Here is a 16,753-nt window from a genome sequence, read left to right as displayed (position 1 = left end):
GTATAATGCTCGAGCAAACAGTGTGCTGGCACTCATGTGGCATATTAACTGTTACTCGCACACTCACACAGACACACACACACAGACACACACAAACGCACTCGTACACACTCTTGGCACTCGTTGAGCAAACGATATTTATTCGATTTATGGGATTTTATGTATTTTTATACCCTGAACCCATTTTCAATGGGAAATCAGGGTATAATGGTTTTGTTGAAATGTATGTAACAGGGAGAAGGAGGCGTGGCAGACCCCACAAAGTATATATATTCTTGATCAGGGTGACGAGCTGAGTTGATTTGGCCCTGTCCGTCTGTCTGTCCGTCTGTCCGTCTGTCCGTCTGTCCGTCTGTCCGTATGTATGAACGCGTCGATTTCAGAAGATATAAGAGCTAGAGACTTCAAATTTTTTTTAAAATGTCCGTAATTACAGCGCGCATATCAAGTTTATCATTAAAAATCGATAACTCATCCCGATCTTTTTTTATCGATAAAAAACCTTATCGAAACCCAGTTATAAAATTATATCTTCTACACCTTTATTGCTAGAGTCTCCAAATTTTTAATGTATGCTTATATGCAATTTATACAATTTCGGTTTTTGTTAAAATTTACCCCCCACCTCTAAATTCACCCCCCTCACCCTCACTTTTGTAAAAAGCGTATTTCAAATACTAGAGACTTGTGCTTTGGAAATTACATGCATATTCATGTTATAATCATAATCTAAAAGTTTCATGAAGATCGTACGTCCATAAAAAAAGTTATTAAACAATTAAGTTCTCATAGTAAGCGCACACTGCAGCCCATGCGTGTTTATGCGTGGTTGCTTGTATGTGTATGTGTGTGTGTATGTGTGTGTGTATGCGTTTGTGTCTGTATGCGTGTGTGTGAGTATGTGTGTCTGTATGCGTGTGTGTGTATGTATACCTGTGTGTGCGTACGTGCGTGTGTGTGTGTGTGTGTGTGCGTGTTTCTTGTGTAAGCTGAAAGTCGCGAAAAAGTATTGAAATATCTATTGCTCCAAGGGTTCAGGGGATCTCGTAGTCGAGCAGTCTCGACTAGAGCTTTCTTACTTGTTTTTTTTTGCTTTTGGGAGCACTAAGAAATTTTTTAATAAAACGCATTTTATTGACATTATCCGATGCAGAGAGTGAGTCGGAGAGAGAGAGAGAGAGAGAGAGAGCGAGGGAGTGAGTGGGTAAGAGAGAGCTAACGATATTAATAATGTGTAGTAGCTAATAAAGGCACGTATATTTACACGTACAACATACACACACACATACACACACACACACACTGGTGTTTGCTGTTGCACATTTGAAAGCATTGGGATTTTTGTGGCTTTTATGCCTTCTGGCTGTGGCTTATGACAGGGCTTATTGGATTGTCCCACACTCCCCCCCCCAAACACACACACACAAAATCTACATGACTTAACATTGTCAGGTCGTACGCACAGTTATTGATTGATTTTTCACACAGTTTTTAAGCCAATAGATGAATTATGCATATAGTGTATCGCCTAGCTGTGGGCCATATCACAAAATGTGTTGGCAATTTCATGTGTGTATTGTGTGTGTGTGAAAGCCGAGCAATTATGGGTTAAGGAAGAAAATAAAAAAATTAAATAAATTGATTAAATGTGTGTATATAATTGAAATTGAAATACAAATGGAGTAAGCTTTCGGTATATATTTTTTAAAAGAATTAAATCTCTCTTTGATTACCTGCTTAATATATGTATTAAATTTATAGCTACTTGAGTACGGCAAGCTAACAATTTATTTAGTTTTAAGCTTATTTATATAATATTATTATTTATATAATATTATTAAAACATATATATTTATAATAAAGTCTTATATATTTTCAAATTTTCGTTTGATGAATTATGCGAATTTTTTTTAGCTTTGGATTAATTTACAGTTAATATTATAACTGCCAGTTAATAGTTGTCTCTTCAAAGTATTTCCTCAGCTCCCTTTAAATAAGTAATTATTGTTTTACTTATGAAATGTCATTTAATTTATTGATGACGCACATATCCTTTATATTTATGCATGAGCCTAAAAAGAGATTGAGAAGCCCTTCTTAAATAAATAATTATATGGCTTATGCTTATACGTCATTTAATTTATTGATGACGCAAAGCTAGACAATATTTCATGCATGAGATTAAAAAGAAATTGTCAAAACTAAAGGCCACATGTCTTCGACTTAGAACTTTTGGTTGCCGTTATTTTGCTCCTTTTTTTTTGGCTTTTTGGGGCAGCAGCTGCTGACACCTGATAAGTGCAGGTTTTGGTAGTTGCAAGTGCAACAATGTGGCAAGCAGCGGTGACAACAATGTCAGCTGCAAGAATAACAACGATAAGGTGAAGGAGCAGGAGCAGCGGGAGCAGCAGGAGGAGTGGAAGCGCTGTGCGTGTGCGTGTGCGAGTACAACAGCTCAACTGGCTGGCACTGTAATGCGAGTATTGCATGATGTATCGATTTTGTTGTTGTTGTTGTTGTTGTTTTTGGCATGGCAGGTTACCAGCTGCCTGGCTGTTTGTCATTGGAAGCACAACCATTTCTGGGCCATTTGTCGGCTTTCGCCTGTTCCGGTGTTGATAATGCCAATGCGTAATCCATCTCCATGAGTGAAACACACACACAAGCATACTCATACTCATACGCACACACACACACACGCACAACGATTCGTATACCGAATCTGTATCCGATTTGTTGTCCGTTGCCGATTCCGAATTCTGCAACACTTGACACAATTTGCACTTGAACTTTGGCATTTGGCCGATGCGCTGGCATTTGCTTACGTGTGTGCGGTTGAAAAGTTTGTCAATTTTGAGTTGAGCTGAGTGCAAACAAATTCAAAGCTTCAACCGACCGCCCGACCACCCCGCACACACACACTACAATGCGGCAAGAGTTGTGGCATATTAATATATATAAATACTATATATGCTTGTCCGAATTTGAATAAAACACACTCGAAACTTCTTGATAAAACACAATTTTTAATAACTTTGACATCAAGTACACATCGAGAATTTGATTTGTTGTTGTTGTTGTTGTTGTTTTTGTTTTTGTTTAGCAATGACACACAGACGAGAAACTTGTAATAAACCGCTAGGCTTACAAAGTACTTACTAGCTAATATACATGAGTAGTGTGAATATTGATACATATCTATTTATATATATACATATATATCAGTATGTATGTATATAGTTTTTTTTTTTTAGTTTTGTTTTCTATGCACATTGAAGCGTATTCGTATTACATCTAATATCATTTGTTGTTGTTCAAGTTCATTTGTATTATCAATTGAAATTATAATACATAGTATATTTTAAAGTGCTACTAAACTGAATATGTTTGATATTATTGAAAGCTTAAACAAATTAATATAAAATACAATTTTTTTTTTATAAAATATATATATTTGGAAATATATATATTTATATATATTTGAACAAACTAATATAAAACGAAATAAAATAATTTTTTTTTTTTTATAAAAAATTTAAAGCAAATAAAAAATTAGATTTTCATTCAATAAAAATATTTTTTTTTTTTTTTTTAAATAACCAAATAATCATTTATGATGAAGAGATTCAGGTCAGTACGCTTTCATATCATTTATATGATATATATTAAATTCCATAAAAAAATTAATCATTTATGATGACGAAATATTTCAGGTCTATAAATTTTAAATGGATTTTTAACAATATTTTAAGAGAATGCTCAAAGTCTTGCATGAGAACTTTAGCTTTAATTTGTAAATAATTTCATAATTGAAAGGAGCTATTTTCTCTCGGTATTTTAATATTTCAAGCAATTATTTCATGGCCATGAAAATAGTCGTGCAGCACTATGCAAATTTTCAAATAAACGAAAGGATATTTATTTTTTGCTGAAAAATAAGAAAGGTGCATATATATGCATATCTACAAATATATGTATATGTATGTATGTATATGTGTGCGTGAGTGTCTGGCTCAGCACTCGGCTGCATTGCACGTGCTCACAGTTCAGGCCCTGTGCCTGACGTTGCCCAGGCCAAAAAGTTTGACTTCGCTTTGGCTATGTGAATAATAATAATTCACATAATTTGATTACACAATTCCGACATCATATCAAGTGGCTTTTTATTTTGTATGTTCAGTTTAATTACGAACTGTTTTTTGTTATCTTGTTTTACGGTTTTTTGGAATTTTACGCTCGTAAATTGGCTCGGGGCAACATTCAGATACTTTCATATCGTGTCTGTGTGTGCGTGTGTAAATTCGTTACAAATTGCTTAGTATAGGTAATTTTAATAATACTCTTGCAGTAAAGTTGTAGAGTTTTGTTTGCTTGCTTTATAATATATGCCCTTATAAGTATGCTATAGATATTTAGGAGGACATTTTATGCGCTAATAATTACTCGACATGTATTAACCCGATTATCTTGCTCTCTGCAAGAGTATTTAGTCTTCGGCTAGCCGATTTATATTTTGCCATTCTCATCTAATTTTCCAATATTTCATTTAGTTATTTAATTGAACACGAACAAAGATAAGAAAAGTTGACTTTTGCTTATGCTACGAGAACTAACACAGAACAATTGAAAGCGTACAAAGTTTGTTGGACCCAGCCTTATCAGTAATGGAATAGATATACATATACATATGTATACATATATATCAAGCTATATATATTTTTGGGCACATATACACACAGATAATGCTAAACAACAAATATTGCCAATCTTCCAAGCTTTGCTAAACTTCTATGCTAAACATATCTAGATTTATTCATTTTCATTTTCTTTAAGACACAGGGAAGACTTTAGAAATATTACAAATTAAATAGACATACACATACAGCTAAATATATAAATCAACTACAAATACGTATACGAATACATTTGTGTGTATGTGTGTGTGTGTATGTGTGATTACTCTTAACAGCTAACATCTTCTATATAGCTTATAAAAATTGTTATCTATTTGCTTTGGATTTCTGCTTCTTTGTCGGTTGCTAGTTTGGGGCACGTGTGTGTTATTCGTTAAGGTAGGTTTAGGAATTACTTATCGCGTACATGTACTTAGGATTGTCTCTGCTAAAAATATCGTCAAACGCACTACAAACTATAAATCTAAGCACCTAACTATAGTTTCATTTTACTGCAATGCCTTTTAACATCAATTCCATATCCAGTTTCATTTACATATCCATTTTTACATGCCATTTGTGATCAGTTGGCATCTGAGTTGATATCTCTTGAGTTTATATACAGAATTATTTATGTGAGTTTGTTATGCCTGTTGTTTTTTTCCATTTTGTTAGTTTCTTAGTAACTTTTGCTTTCACCTCTTTGGTTTAGGTTGTGGCTTACAGATACTGGTCCTCGTTGGTTTTCAGTTGAAATCAAATTTTCGCACTGCGCGCTCGTGCCGCATGCTTTCGTCCAAATAGAATGCGCTTGAAGGCGCGACGGAACTCTGGATTGAAAATGGTATAGATGACCTGTATAAACGGGGGAATTTTTGTGTGTAAGTAGAAGTTGAATGTGTGTTAGAAGATGGGAGATAATGGCTAAAACTGAGCAGGTTCTTATTGTAAGTCAATGATATTCTATACGCGGAAAAATTTTCTGATTTATAAAAAAAATATAAATAAATATGAAAATATTCTAATATTTAGAAATATACTTATAATCATTATATATATTATCATTCTTTATAAGATTTCACAAAGTAAATTGAATATCAAATGAAACTTTTTATATCATTTCTACGCTAATTTATTCGATTCAACTCAAGCATATTCTCTTGCTTAAGAAATTGTCTTGAGTGCTGCATCAATCATCCAATTAGATGCCAATTTACAATGCATTAAATTCCATACTTTTGCAAAGCTTTAAAGCAGCTTAAGCTGCTGCAAATAGTCATGCATATGCATGCATTGAGAAAGAGAAAGAGAGATTTGGCAAAACTATTCATTTATACAATCATTCAATTGGAAAGAGAACTCTATGAAAATACTGCAATGCTTCAATTAAGTCAGCTGGGAATTGATTATATCTGCTCTCAAAAGGGAAAAAAAGCTGAAAAATGACTGAATATTAACAAAATTTACAGCTCTTTTTATTTTATGTTCTGTGTAACTACATTCAATTGAGATTTATGTATATATATGGTAGATCAATCATCCAATCAGAATTACCCACACTTGGCTCATTTGTTACACACAGGACGCAGGACAAAGACGTATTGCAGCGGACAGATGGACAAATCTTTTGGGGTTTCACTTCGTAACTGTTTGTTCTTCTGCTTGTTCTCTTATATACGTACCGGATTGAGCGTCGAATTGAAATAGCCCAGCCAGAGGAATAGCGATGCAGCTGCTGGATGAATTTCGCAATCCTTGCACAGGCTCATTGTGAGGGCCATGACAAAGAAGGGCAGCCAACAGATGACAAAGGCGCCGGTGATGATGGCCAATGTTTGCGCTGCTTTACGTTCACGTTTCGCCTCCAGCAACTGGCGTCGTTTGGCCAGCTTCTGGTGTGGATTGGCAATGCTGGCCAGTACACCCCGGCCAACAATTGTGCCACTGGGACTTGTGGCACCAGTGCCAGCCCCCTCTGCTGCCGTTGGCTGGCCGCCCATGGCGATGGATTGTGCTAGCGGCGTAATGGCATTCAAATGGGATGCTATTAGATGCTGCTGTGCGGCGCTGGCCACCTGCTGTGAGAGCGTTATGATTTCGTTAGCATTGCTCGTGCGATACTATAAAAGGGTGAAAGTGAGACAAAAAACGAGAGAAAGAGAGAGAGGAGAGAGAAAAAGCAAAGCATTGAGCGACAAAGACAAGAATGTGCACACACACACACACACACACACACAAAGCAAACAGAAACAATTAGCTTCGTTCTGCTGAAACAACTGAGCAGCTGGAACATTTGAGCACAGCTAATAGCGAACAGGTAACAGCGAACAGGTAACTAGCTCAGTTCCGTTCAGTTCGGTTTTACTCAAGTTGCAGCAGCTACTTACGTCATCGGCATCGCTAGAGATGGTCGTCAGTTCGGTGCCCGCGTGGCTTTTGTTATCATAGTTACTGGTGCTGAATTCAGTCTCCTCCCGCGTAATGGCCAGGCTGGCAAAGTCAACGGCAATGGCGGCCACAGAACGTGCCACGGCGCCCTCGGTACCCGCATTGATGTTGGCCGTGTTTGTGTTACGGCCAAAGCATATCTTAATTCGTTTACGTGAACGTCTCTGCAGTTGGCCAGCTTCATTTTCGGCATCCTCCAGTTGTTCGCGCCGCCAACGACGTTTGCCAGCCTGCTCCTTGGGCACGTCACGTGCCATCGAATCGCACTGCAAAATTTAATTATATTTCGCTGTTTAACAGGTATAGGCAAAAAGAGTTGAACTTTCCCCACCATGCCCCTTTTCTTTTAAGTGTACATATATCTATCTATCTCTCATTCTATCTCTCGCCGTCTGTCTATCGGTCTGTCTGTGTGTCTGTCTGTCTATTCCCTCATTTCCAATTCGCTTTTAGCTATATTCGTGTATTTGATTTAGAAGCTGTCCTAAGCATTTCTAGTTGTTCCCCTGGGGCACATTTTGTTTTTAGCCAAAGTACAACTAGCTAACGCTTTGAGTGAATCGCACATTTACCACGCCCACGCCCACGCCCACGCCCACACGCACATTCCCACGCCCACGCCCACGCACACACACACACACACGCACATAAATCGTTGAGTGCAAACTTTTTGGCTGCTTCAAGTGCTCATTTGGGCCCGGCCCTAATGGGTGGCAAAGGATTCGCATTATCGTTTCGGTTAATGACACGCTCATTATGGCAACAAGACATGGTTTTTGGCTCAAATTTCATTAGACGACGACTCGAATTATTATTTAACATTTGTCAATGCCGCGCAACTAGCTAGAAAATTTATCAAATTAATTGTAAACCCAAAACCCAAGCCCCATATCCGTTCCATTCGACTCACCTCGGTCTCCGTTAATGTCACATTGAATGATTTTTGTGTGCGACGCTGTATGCGTTTCCTTGCAATTAAATAGATTTTCCAATACAGAAATAAAATCACCAACAGCGGCACATAGAACGTGCAACATGTGGCAAATATCTGCGTGAAAAAAAGAAAGAAAAATCAAATAAATAAAGAATTAACACACACATACACACAGAAGACAAGCGGTGTTCTGGTTACCTGATAGGCCACATCCTGCGAGACCATGCAATTCTGTTCCTCTATGCGCTTCATGTACTCGGGATCCTTCCAGCCAAATTGCGGTGCCAGCGAGACAATCAGCGCAGCGAACCACACACAGAATATCATGATGAAGACGCGTCGCGGAGTACGCAAATTGTTGTAATCAATGTTCGTGACGGTCCAGTATCTGCAATGCAACGAGATGCGAGAGAGAGAGAGAGAGAGAAAGAGAGATACAAATGAAATGAAAGTGAGAAGTCAAGTAAGGAAAGGATGAGTAAATAAAAGACACTAACGAGTCAAGAGTGGGGAGAAAGTTGATAAATATATGTATATGTATGTATGTGTTGAGCTAACGAGATTTTTCGGGTAGCTCTTGAAGCAAGATTTTTCAGGCAAAACTTTTTGCTGTTGTTAACTGTTTAAGAACGTCTACTCTAGACGTAAGCCATTAGAGCCAATATAGAGTTAACAGTCATAACTGTTAGAGCACAGACATCTGTATTATGCGAGCGTTAATGGCGATAATAATAACTATGGTTCTCTTAATGCTGATATTTAACTAGCACGATCTAAAAGCTGGAATCGAACATCGGGGCAGCGAAATTGGAACGAACTTAAATCTCTTACAAGCTGATTTATTAGACGAGCGGCGGCTCTTAAATTACCAATGTATGTAGGAAACCCAAACAATTTTAGAAAGTCCTAAAAAAAAAAAATATATATATATATATAAATAAAAGAATAAATAAAGAAATAAAAAAAAAGAATAAATAAATAAATAAAAGAATTATATGAAGATAATAAAACAAATTAAAATTAAAATAAACAAAAAGAATAGCAAATAGAATTCTTTAACTTTTTTATAAATCTCGTAATATTTGAAAATTGATGATGAAGAACGAAGTTAGTTTATGTACATATACTTCAATAAGTGAGCGATCTAAGCTTAACTGATCACGATCCGATAAGCGCCTGCTATTATCCAAAAATCCTTAAATTGTGAAAATTCCTTTTCTCATAGCTATATACTTCTTTTTATTGCCCATAAATTTACCATTAAGCAAACGAAAACTTGACATGCTTCTAATCCATCATTTTAACAATGGTTAGATGCCATAATTCAGTTTGAATTAAAAAGAAGAGGAATTGCATTTTCAAGAAGCGCAAATGACAAGAATAAGCCACCCCTAACATTATGAGCAACTGAATAATAAACTAGCGAGACGCAAGGCCCTACTCACTTCATTTTCACTCCACAAAGAAAAAAAAAAAGACTCACAACTTATGCAACAGGTAAACTGAGTAACACAATAGATAACTCACCTGTCTGCCGCGATGGCCACCAGGTGCAATATGGATGCTGTGCAGCAGAGCACATCGCAGGATGTCCAAATATCGCAGAGTTCCGGTCCAAGGATCCAGCCGTTGCTTATCTAAATTAAATTGAATGCAAGCACATGGATTTTCAGTGTTTGCCAGCGGGAATGAATGCAATTAAATTATGTCATTGCCTCTCCGCTGTCTTTGGCAAGATGACGCAATTTCAACAATTAACAACGCGCAATGGCTCATTACGCATACACACGCATACAGGCGCACGCACACACATGCATACACACATACATCGACTTCAGTCTCCGTTGCGTTCGTGACACTTGCTGCGGGGCAAAGTCAACTCTTTGCTCGTAATTTCATTTGCACGCTTTTCATTCCAAGTTTCCATTAGGGTAATGAAGTTTGCGCTTGAAGCAGTTGCAGCGACTGCTAGCGACAACAAAACCAGAGTCGCTTGCACAACACAGGCAGCAATAATATGGTATAGTATAGCAATAACAACAACAACTTACCTCATAGACGGCGCCAAGCGGCATGACGAGACAGGCAACAAATAAATCAGCAACTGCCAGAGATGCGACCAAATAATTAGCAACATTTTGCAAGTTTCGTTCGAGTATAATGGCTGCAATCACAAATACGTTGCCTGCGAGTGCGAAAGAGAAATGAAGTAATAAATCAGACATATGTATCTATATGCTATACATACACATACATATGTATCAAATAATTTAAATATAAAATGTGATTTGCATATTCACTGCCTTCAGATGTGGTTCGTCAAATTGCTTATGTGCTTTCTAGCTTTGAGTTTCACTCTGAGGTTTCTGGCTACAGACTACTCAATTTTGAAGAAGTAGACTCGAGTGAGTTCGGTTTTGGTTTGGGTTCCTTGTGAAGGCAGCTAATGCAGTTTATTTGATATGCACTAATTTTCAACAACGATTATGGCTTCAAATCATTGTAGTGAAAAATTCGTATATCTAACAAATTTTTTTGCTGACAATAAAGAAACCTAAGTAATGAAATGATCTGTAGAGAACTTTCATTGCATAAATGATTTGGATTTTTTTTGATGGATCTGAAAGATAAATAAATATACCATCCGTCGAGTGTCATATCATTCAGCTTCTGTCATGCAGCCCCATCGCATTTAGCTTCTGCTAAAAAATTCACTAGAAGATCTAAATTAAGAGCATTTATATTTCTGTGAATCATGAATATGTTTTCTATTTCATGAACAATGAATTCATATTATTCAGTCCTTGGCATTGATGTACCTTACATAGAGTCTTGTAGCATTCAGCTTTTGTCATGCAGCTGCCCGAACTCAAGTTTCAGGTTTTGTTTTTGGCACATTCACTAGAAGAGTTGGCCCACAGTTTCAGAGGCATTTATGGGGCTATACTTTTTCTGAACGAGCAAATTATGATCAATATTTCCACAAGTTTTATTAATGCACGTTCCAGGGAGTCTCGTAGCATTCAGCTTTTGTCATGCATCTATCTTAACTAAGTTTAAATTTGTAAAAGGCGTATTTTAAATACAAGACTCTTTTGCTCAATTCCTCGTAGGCTTAAGAAAACGTATAAAAGTTATTCTTCATTATAAATGATTTATTATTATTATGAATATAGGAGAATTTTTCGGCTTTTTCTGTAGTTATGTCTTTCAATAGCTTTGTACATACGGACAGACATTTAATTAGTATTATCAAGTATACATAAACTTTTAGGCATGACCTTTATACACAGCTGGACAGCAACAATTTCTTTGTTCAACAGTTTTTAGGCTTTGCGTCAATTCCGTTCGTAAATGAAAATGGTTCAAACCTATTAAAAAGTTTGTTTGGCTCGTTTAGTTCTTTAAATATTTAACTAATTGCCTTGACTCAACAAAATGCATTTTAATTGTTCGCTTGAATGGCATTAAATATTAAATCGCTCGACTTTTGTGCTGCATACAATGAGATAGATAGTCAATGAACTGAAAACTTTGATTTGCAGGCAGCAGCATTAGTTGTAGTAGTACTAGTAGTAGTAGTAGTAGTAATAGCTGTTAAATACTATTGAAATGGGAACAGCTAAAGTAGTTACTGGCACTGGACGAACTGTTTTATTATGCCAAAATCAATCAGCCTTTGCAGCACGTTTCTAATTGCAGGCAATTGTGCATGGCAAAGCACATGCCGACACCCACACACGCACACACACACGCACACACACACAGAGTTTCTACTCAAACTGAGCCAAGTTCAATTTCTATAGCCTTTGGGGCAAGTTGCAAGTGGTGAAACCGGGTGGGGTGGGGGCAGTTGTTCTGCTTGCCAATCTCTCTGTGCGATGCAAATGATGCAAGTTGGCAAATTGTAATTGCCACGGCGGCATTCAAAAGCCTTTTGCCTCTGTCAACCCGATGCTCGTCTCTAACTATGTCGGTATGTCAAGCTGCTGTTGTTGTTGTTGTTGTTGCTATTATTGTTGTCGCTTGTCTGTCAGCTGTTGTTGTTGTTGTTGTTGTTGCTAGTACTGAGCGCCTGTCTGTAGTTTATCAAAACGTTTTTGTCAGGGCTCGTCGTGCTAGGGCCAAGCAGAATGCATTTGCATATGCTAGCAGCGGCGCTTGCCACAGTGGCGAATGTTGCGCATACGCCGTGTGCATCGCACGCAGACACATTCACACACACACACACACACACACACACACTCCCTTTCTATGCGTATCTGTGTTGGTGTGCTGCTAAGGCTGTGTGCGTTTGTTTGCACAATTTCCATTTGACGCCTTGGCGCGCTTTTAATAGCTTTTCACGTGTCGATGGCAACAACAACAACAACAACAACATAAAGTCTAAAAAATGTATTTTTATATAAAAAACAAAGCAAAAAAAAACAACATATACACACATTTTTTTTTTTTTTTTTTGAAAACTTTGTTTGCTTTTGTCGCTTGTCGTCCTTGGCTGGCAAGGACTTACAGGACACGACTCAACTCTCCGCTGCTCGTCGCTAAGTGCGACGTTTAACGCAAAGCTTTTTAAAACGCGCGCGCACTCTAAGCACATAACTGCCACGCCCAGCCCTAGCCCCAAATACCCGCCTACGCGCCCGCCCCAGCCACCAGCTGCTCTCTCCGCTCCATATCCATCTCCGCCTCAGCGAAAACTTCACGGCAGCAAATCATCTTTCGTAAGCCAAAAATCAATAAAATTTTCAAGCAGCGCAATAAAAATCTTCTGCATCATAAATTTCACTTCATTTACAGTTTGGACGATATGGCAACGTTCCTTATTTTTTTGGGAGTTTTTTTTTTTTTTTTTTTTTTCTGCCTCTTGGCGGCATAAATTTGAGAATAATTTAACGGCTACAAAATCTGGCAGCATGCCACACCCACTTGCCACTTGCCACTTGCAACTTGCCACATAGATGATAGCAGCTGCTTTAAGACATGAATCGAAATATGCTCGCTCGCTGAGGTGTGAGAGGAGGGGTAGATTGGCTTTGGCATGTAGAGAGAACTCTGTATAAAATTTGGTTTGAGCGGCAAGGTCTAACCTAGTAATGCCATTAGATCAAGATTGGGATCCTATACATATAATATTTGGGAAATTTGATATATAACTGTATATCTAAATACCCAGAAAACATTGACAATGGAATGTCAAGGCATAATAATTTGATTAAAATTCATGTAGCAGGCAGAAGAAGGCGTGGCAGACCCCATATGTTACCTTTAGTGGCAACTTAATCTATAATACCTGAATGAGTATTATGCAGTCGATGTTACCCAATTGCCATACGCTTGTCCGATTCCTTAAGTATCTGAATGATTGTGAATTTCTGTTTACTTACCAATAATGGTGACGAGTATCATTAGGCCAAGCACAACGGTCATGGCTATCATTTTGACCAATAGCCAAAATTCAGCTGCGGCACGCTCATTGGCAACACGTTGCTCCTCCTCCAGCTGTGTGAGATTGCTGCCTGTATGGGTGGTGGTGCTGCTGTTGCTGCTGTTGTAGCCGCTGCTGCCGTTGATGAGCAGAATGCTGCCATTGTAGTTGCCGCTGTTGTAATTGCTGGCTGCGCTGCTGCTGTTGCTGCTGCTGTTGTTGCCGATGTTGATGTTGTTGGTGGCGCCACTGCCGACGCCGCTGCCAGCATCCAGCTGGGTTAGGCTGCCATTCAGTTCAATGAAGAGGCTCTCGTTGAACAATATGGCTGGCAGTTCTATTTCCAAAATGCTTGGGACATCACCAATTGCCCCAAACTCAAGCAATGTGGCTGGTGTTGTCATTGTGCTCAGCATGTTGTTCTTGTTCTTGTTGCCGTTGCTGTTGCTTGTTACTTAACGCCCAGTGGGCGTGCCAGTGTATGTGCGAGTGCTTAAAACAGTTGCTGTTGCTGCTGCTGCCGCTGTTGCTGCTGCTGCTGCGACAAGGCCTGCCGTAAGCGCCTTTGTTGCTGCTGCTGCTGTTGCTGCTGCTGCTGCTGCTGCTGCTGGCGTCGCAGCTGTTGCTGTTGATTTTGTTTCAGTTCGTGTTGCTGCCGTTGTTGCGGGTGATAAAGCGCCTTAATCGTGCTTGCCAAGCACTTAACACGTAAACTGAAATGTTCGAGAATGAGAAAGACTCTGTCAGTTGAATGTTAAAAAAAAAAAAAATTGAAATAAAAAATAAAAATGAAAACTGAGAAACGACAGCAAAAAACGCGTCTAAAAAGCAACCAAAAATGAGACCTTATTTGATTTGGTCAACAAAGCGCAAAAGACATGGCTAAAAACAGAAGAACGGCTAAAAAGGAAATAAAAATAAAAGTTTAGCAAATAGATTTTTAAAATGCTTCTAATATAATTTATGATTTATCTATCGATGAACGATAGTTGCAGCACTAAAGCCCATAAATATTTTAGTTTAAAGCCAACGGCTTGTAAGGGAATTTATGGCTTTAAAGCTTATAGTTTAGGGCGTATTGTTAGTATTTTTTAAAGGCAAAAATAATATAATATAATATATATAATAGTAACATTAATATTCCTTTATTTATGTATTTTATTTTATTTTTATTTTTCAACAACAAACGCACATAAAACAGAATATTAATGTTACTCACTGTATATACATATATCTACTTCTGAAACCGATTTATGGATTTAAAATTTGTTGTATAGTGTTAAAGCATTAGTGATGTAGCTACTGTCTATCTCATTTTGGAACACTAATACTCAACTTTTCCATTAAAACTTTATAGTACTGTAGTACAATGTTTATTCCATTGGATCAACTCTTAATTCCAGTAATGTACTAAATTATAAAAACTCTTAATTCTAGTAATTTATTAAATTTTATACAAATTTAATTCTATGAAAATCCGTTAAGCTGCTATTTGTGCAGTTTGTAGTACAGTGTAGCAGCTAAACTGAATCGCTAATGGCTTTCAAACTGTAGCGCACTTCACGCTGACCTTTCTTAATTGAATAAAGAGATTAAATTAAAAAGCTGCTCCGCTCTCAGTTCTCAGCTCTCCACTCTCAGTTCTCAGCTTGTAGTGCAGTGTAGCAGCCGCTTATGCAACTACACCTTTTCAATAGAATTACAACTAGCTCACCCTCTCCCTCTCTTTGTCTTTCGGTCTATGTTTTTCCATCTCTGTAGCTATCTGGCAATGACCTCAACTGACAGCCTCAACTTATCACCCGCCTCTATTGATTATTGCCTATTGCGATTCCATGAGCTTTAATTCATTTCAAAATGTTGCTGGGAACACAACAAGTTTTACCGCTGCTGCTGCTGCTGCTGGTGGGTCTGTGGCAAGTGGTGCTGGCGTTGCCTGACACTGGTTATCGTCCGGAGCATCGGCGACGACTGCCCTACGAATCACCCGGAGAGTTTCGCTCGGAGCTGAAAACTCCGCCGTTTCGCAGCTAAAAGCTGTCGAGTTCAGTTTGTCAACTAAGTTTATTTTTGCTTGTTTTGCATGGCAGCAAGAAAAAAAGAGAGAAAATAATAAAAACAATAAAGTCAGGTGTGTGCAGACCTTTTGCATAAGTGTAATCATTTAATACACACAGAGTGCCGTCGCCTTTCTCGCTCTCTCTCTGGCTCTGTCGCTCCGCCTCTCGTTGTGCCACTTGTCCTTTTGTGTGCAGTAGAATGCAACACATTAGGTGACCTTTGTCTGTGTCAAGGTGCACGGCAGGTGAGCAGCCGCCCAAGCAGCAATCTAACAAACACTAAACAAACACTGCCACTCTGATGAGTGTTGGTGTGTGTCAGAGTGTGTGTGTGCGTGTTAGAATTGTGTGCGGTTGCAGGCCAGCGAAAGATACACACAGACTGAGTAAACCGCTAAGGTGAATTGCGAAGGTTGCACATAAAGTTGTGCTATAATTAATATATGATAAAACTTTTTTCAATTCATTTTAGGGAAGTAATAAAGTTTTTATTGTTGTTTTGTTGGCTTTTAATTCTTTTTTTATCTTAGCTACTAAAGACTGAAGAAAAGTTTGGATATTGATGGCTATTATGCGGGAGAAATGTTACACGGAGAGAGAGATTAACGTAAAGTGGTAAGGGAGAGAGAGAAATAGATGGAGAGAGATGGAAAGCAGGAGATCGACACCACGGAACTGAAACAGAGAGAAGGGGAGAAGAGAGAGAGAGAGAGAGAGAGAGAGAGAGAAAGAGGGAGAGGCTTAGCTAGAGAGGGAGGGACAGAGAGAGAGCAAGAGCGAGAGCGAGAGAGAGAGACAGATAGAGCGATAATGATAAATATAGAAGGAGATAGGCAGTGATTCAGAAAGAGAGAGGGAAAGAGATAGAGAAAGAGAGAATGGGAGAAAGTGAGAGAGAAAAAGAGAGAGAGCGATTGGAAAGAATTAAGACAGGAATGCACAGAAAGAGGGACAGAAAGATATAAAGATAAGAGAGAGAGAGAGAGAGAGAGAGAGAGAGAGAAGCTGAAAGAGAATGTTTAAAATAAAGAATATTTTAATATTTTTGCTTTCTACATTTTAAATTTCTGAAATGAGGCTCAAATTCCACAGAAATTGCAAGAAATTCCCTAGACAAACCGCACGCTTCAAATATGCCTTGGCTAACTTAAATATTCTCTGTGTGTTTGCCTACTTCAATAATACATTTATTAATCAACTCACAGATAAT

General features: G+C 38.1%; 1 protein-coding gene across 2 annotated transcripts; it reads right to left on the bottom strand.

Annotated features, from left to right (window-relative positions):
* Positions 1-3,589: 3,589 nt before the first annotated feature.
* On the bottom strand, positions 3,590-14,051 carry LOC6578960 (5-hydroxytryptamine receptor 2B). 2 transcript variants are annotated; one of them, XM_044010533.1, is made up of 8 exons: positions 13,443-14,051; positions 10,107-10,240; positions 9,583-9,692; positions 8,254-8,443; positions 8,032-8,169; positions 7,061-7,387; positions 6,356-6,751; positions 3,590-5,528 (listed from the first exon to the last, which is right to left on the bottom strand). In XM_044010533.1, exons 1-8 carry the CDS (start codon positions 13,897-13,899, stop codon positions 5,430-5,432), a joined length of 1,851 nt encoding a protein of 616 aa, XP_043866468.1. In that variant the 5' UTR covers positions 13,900-14,051; the 3' UTR covers positions 3,590-5,429. The 2 variants fall into 2 exon arrangements, with proteins under 2 accessions (XP_043866468.1, XP_032585863.1); XM_032729972.2 differs by having other exon boundaries at positions 3,591-5,528; positions 6,356-6,793.
* Between the last annotated feature and the right edge of the window lie 2,702 nt (positions 14,052-16,753).

This window comes from Drosophila mojavensis, unplaced genomic scaffold (genome assembly GCF_018153725.1).
Source record: "Drosophila mojavensis isolate 15081-1352.22 unplaced genomic scaffold, ASM1815372v1 contig_80, whole genome shotgun sequence".
In the NCBI taxonomy this organism is placed as follows: Eukaryota; Metazoa; Arthropoda; class Insecta; order Diptera; family Drosophilidae; genus Drosophila; species Drosophila mojavensis.
The sequence above is the reverse complement of the archived record's forward strand: the minus strand, read 5'-3'. Positions and strand labels throughout refer to the sequence as shown.

Bases quoted from the DNA above. Each gene is read 5' to 3' on its own strand.
- LOC6578960 (XM_032729972.2), bottom strand. From the start codon at position 13,899: ATGCTGAGCACAATGACAACACCAGCCACATTGCTTGAGTTTGGGGCA. The intron at 10,241-13,442 runs GTAAGTAAACAG...TCGCACTCGCAG, and splicing joins GATACTCGTCACCATTATTG to GCAACGTATTTGTGATTGCA. The intron at 9,693-10,106 runs GTAAGTTGTTGT...AATTTAATTTAG, and splicing joins CGCTTGGCGCCGTCTATGAG to ATAAGCAACGGCTGGATCCT.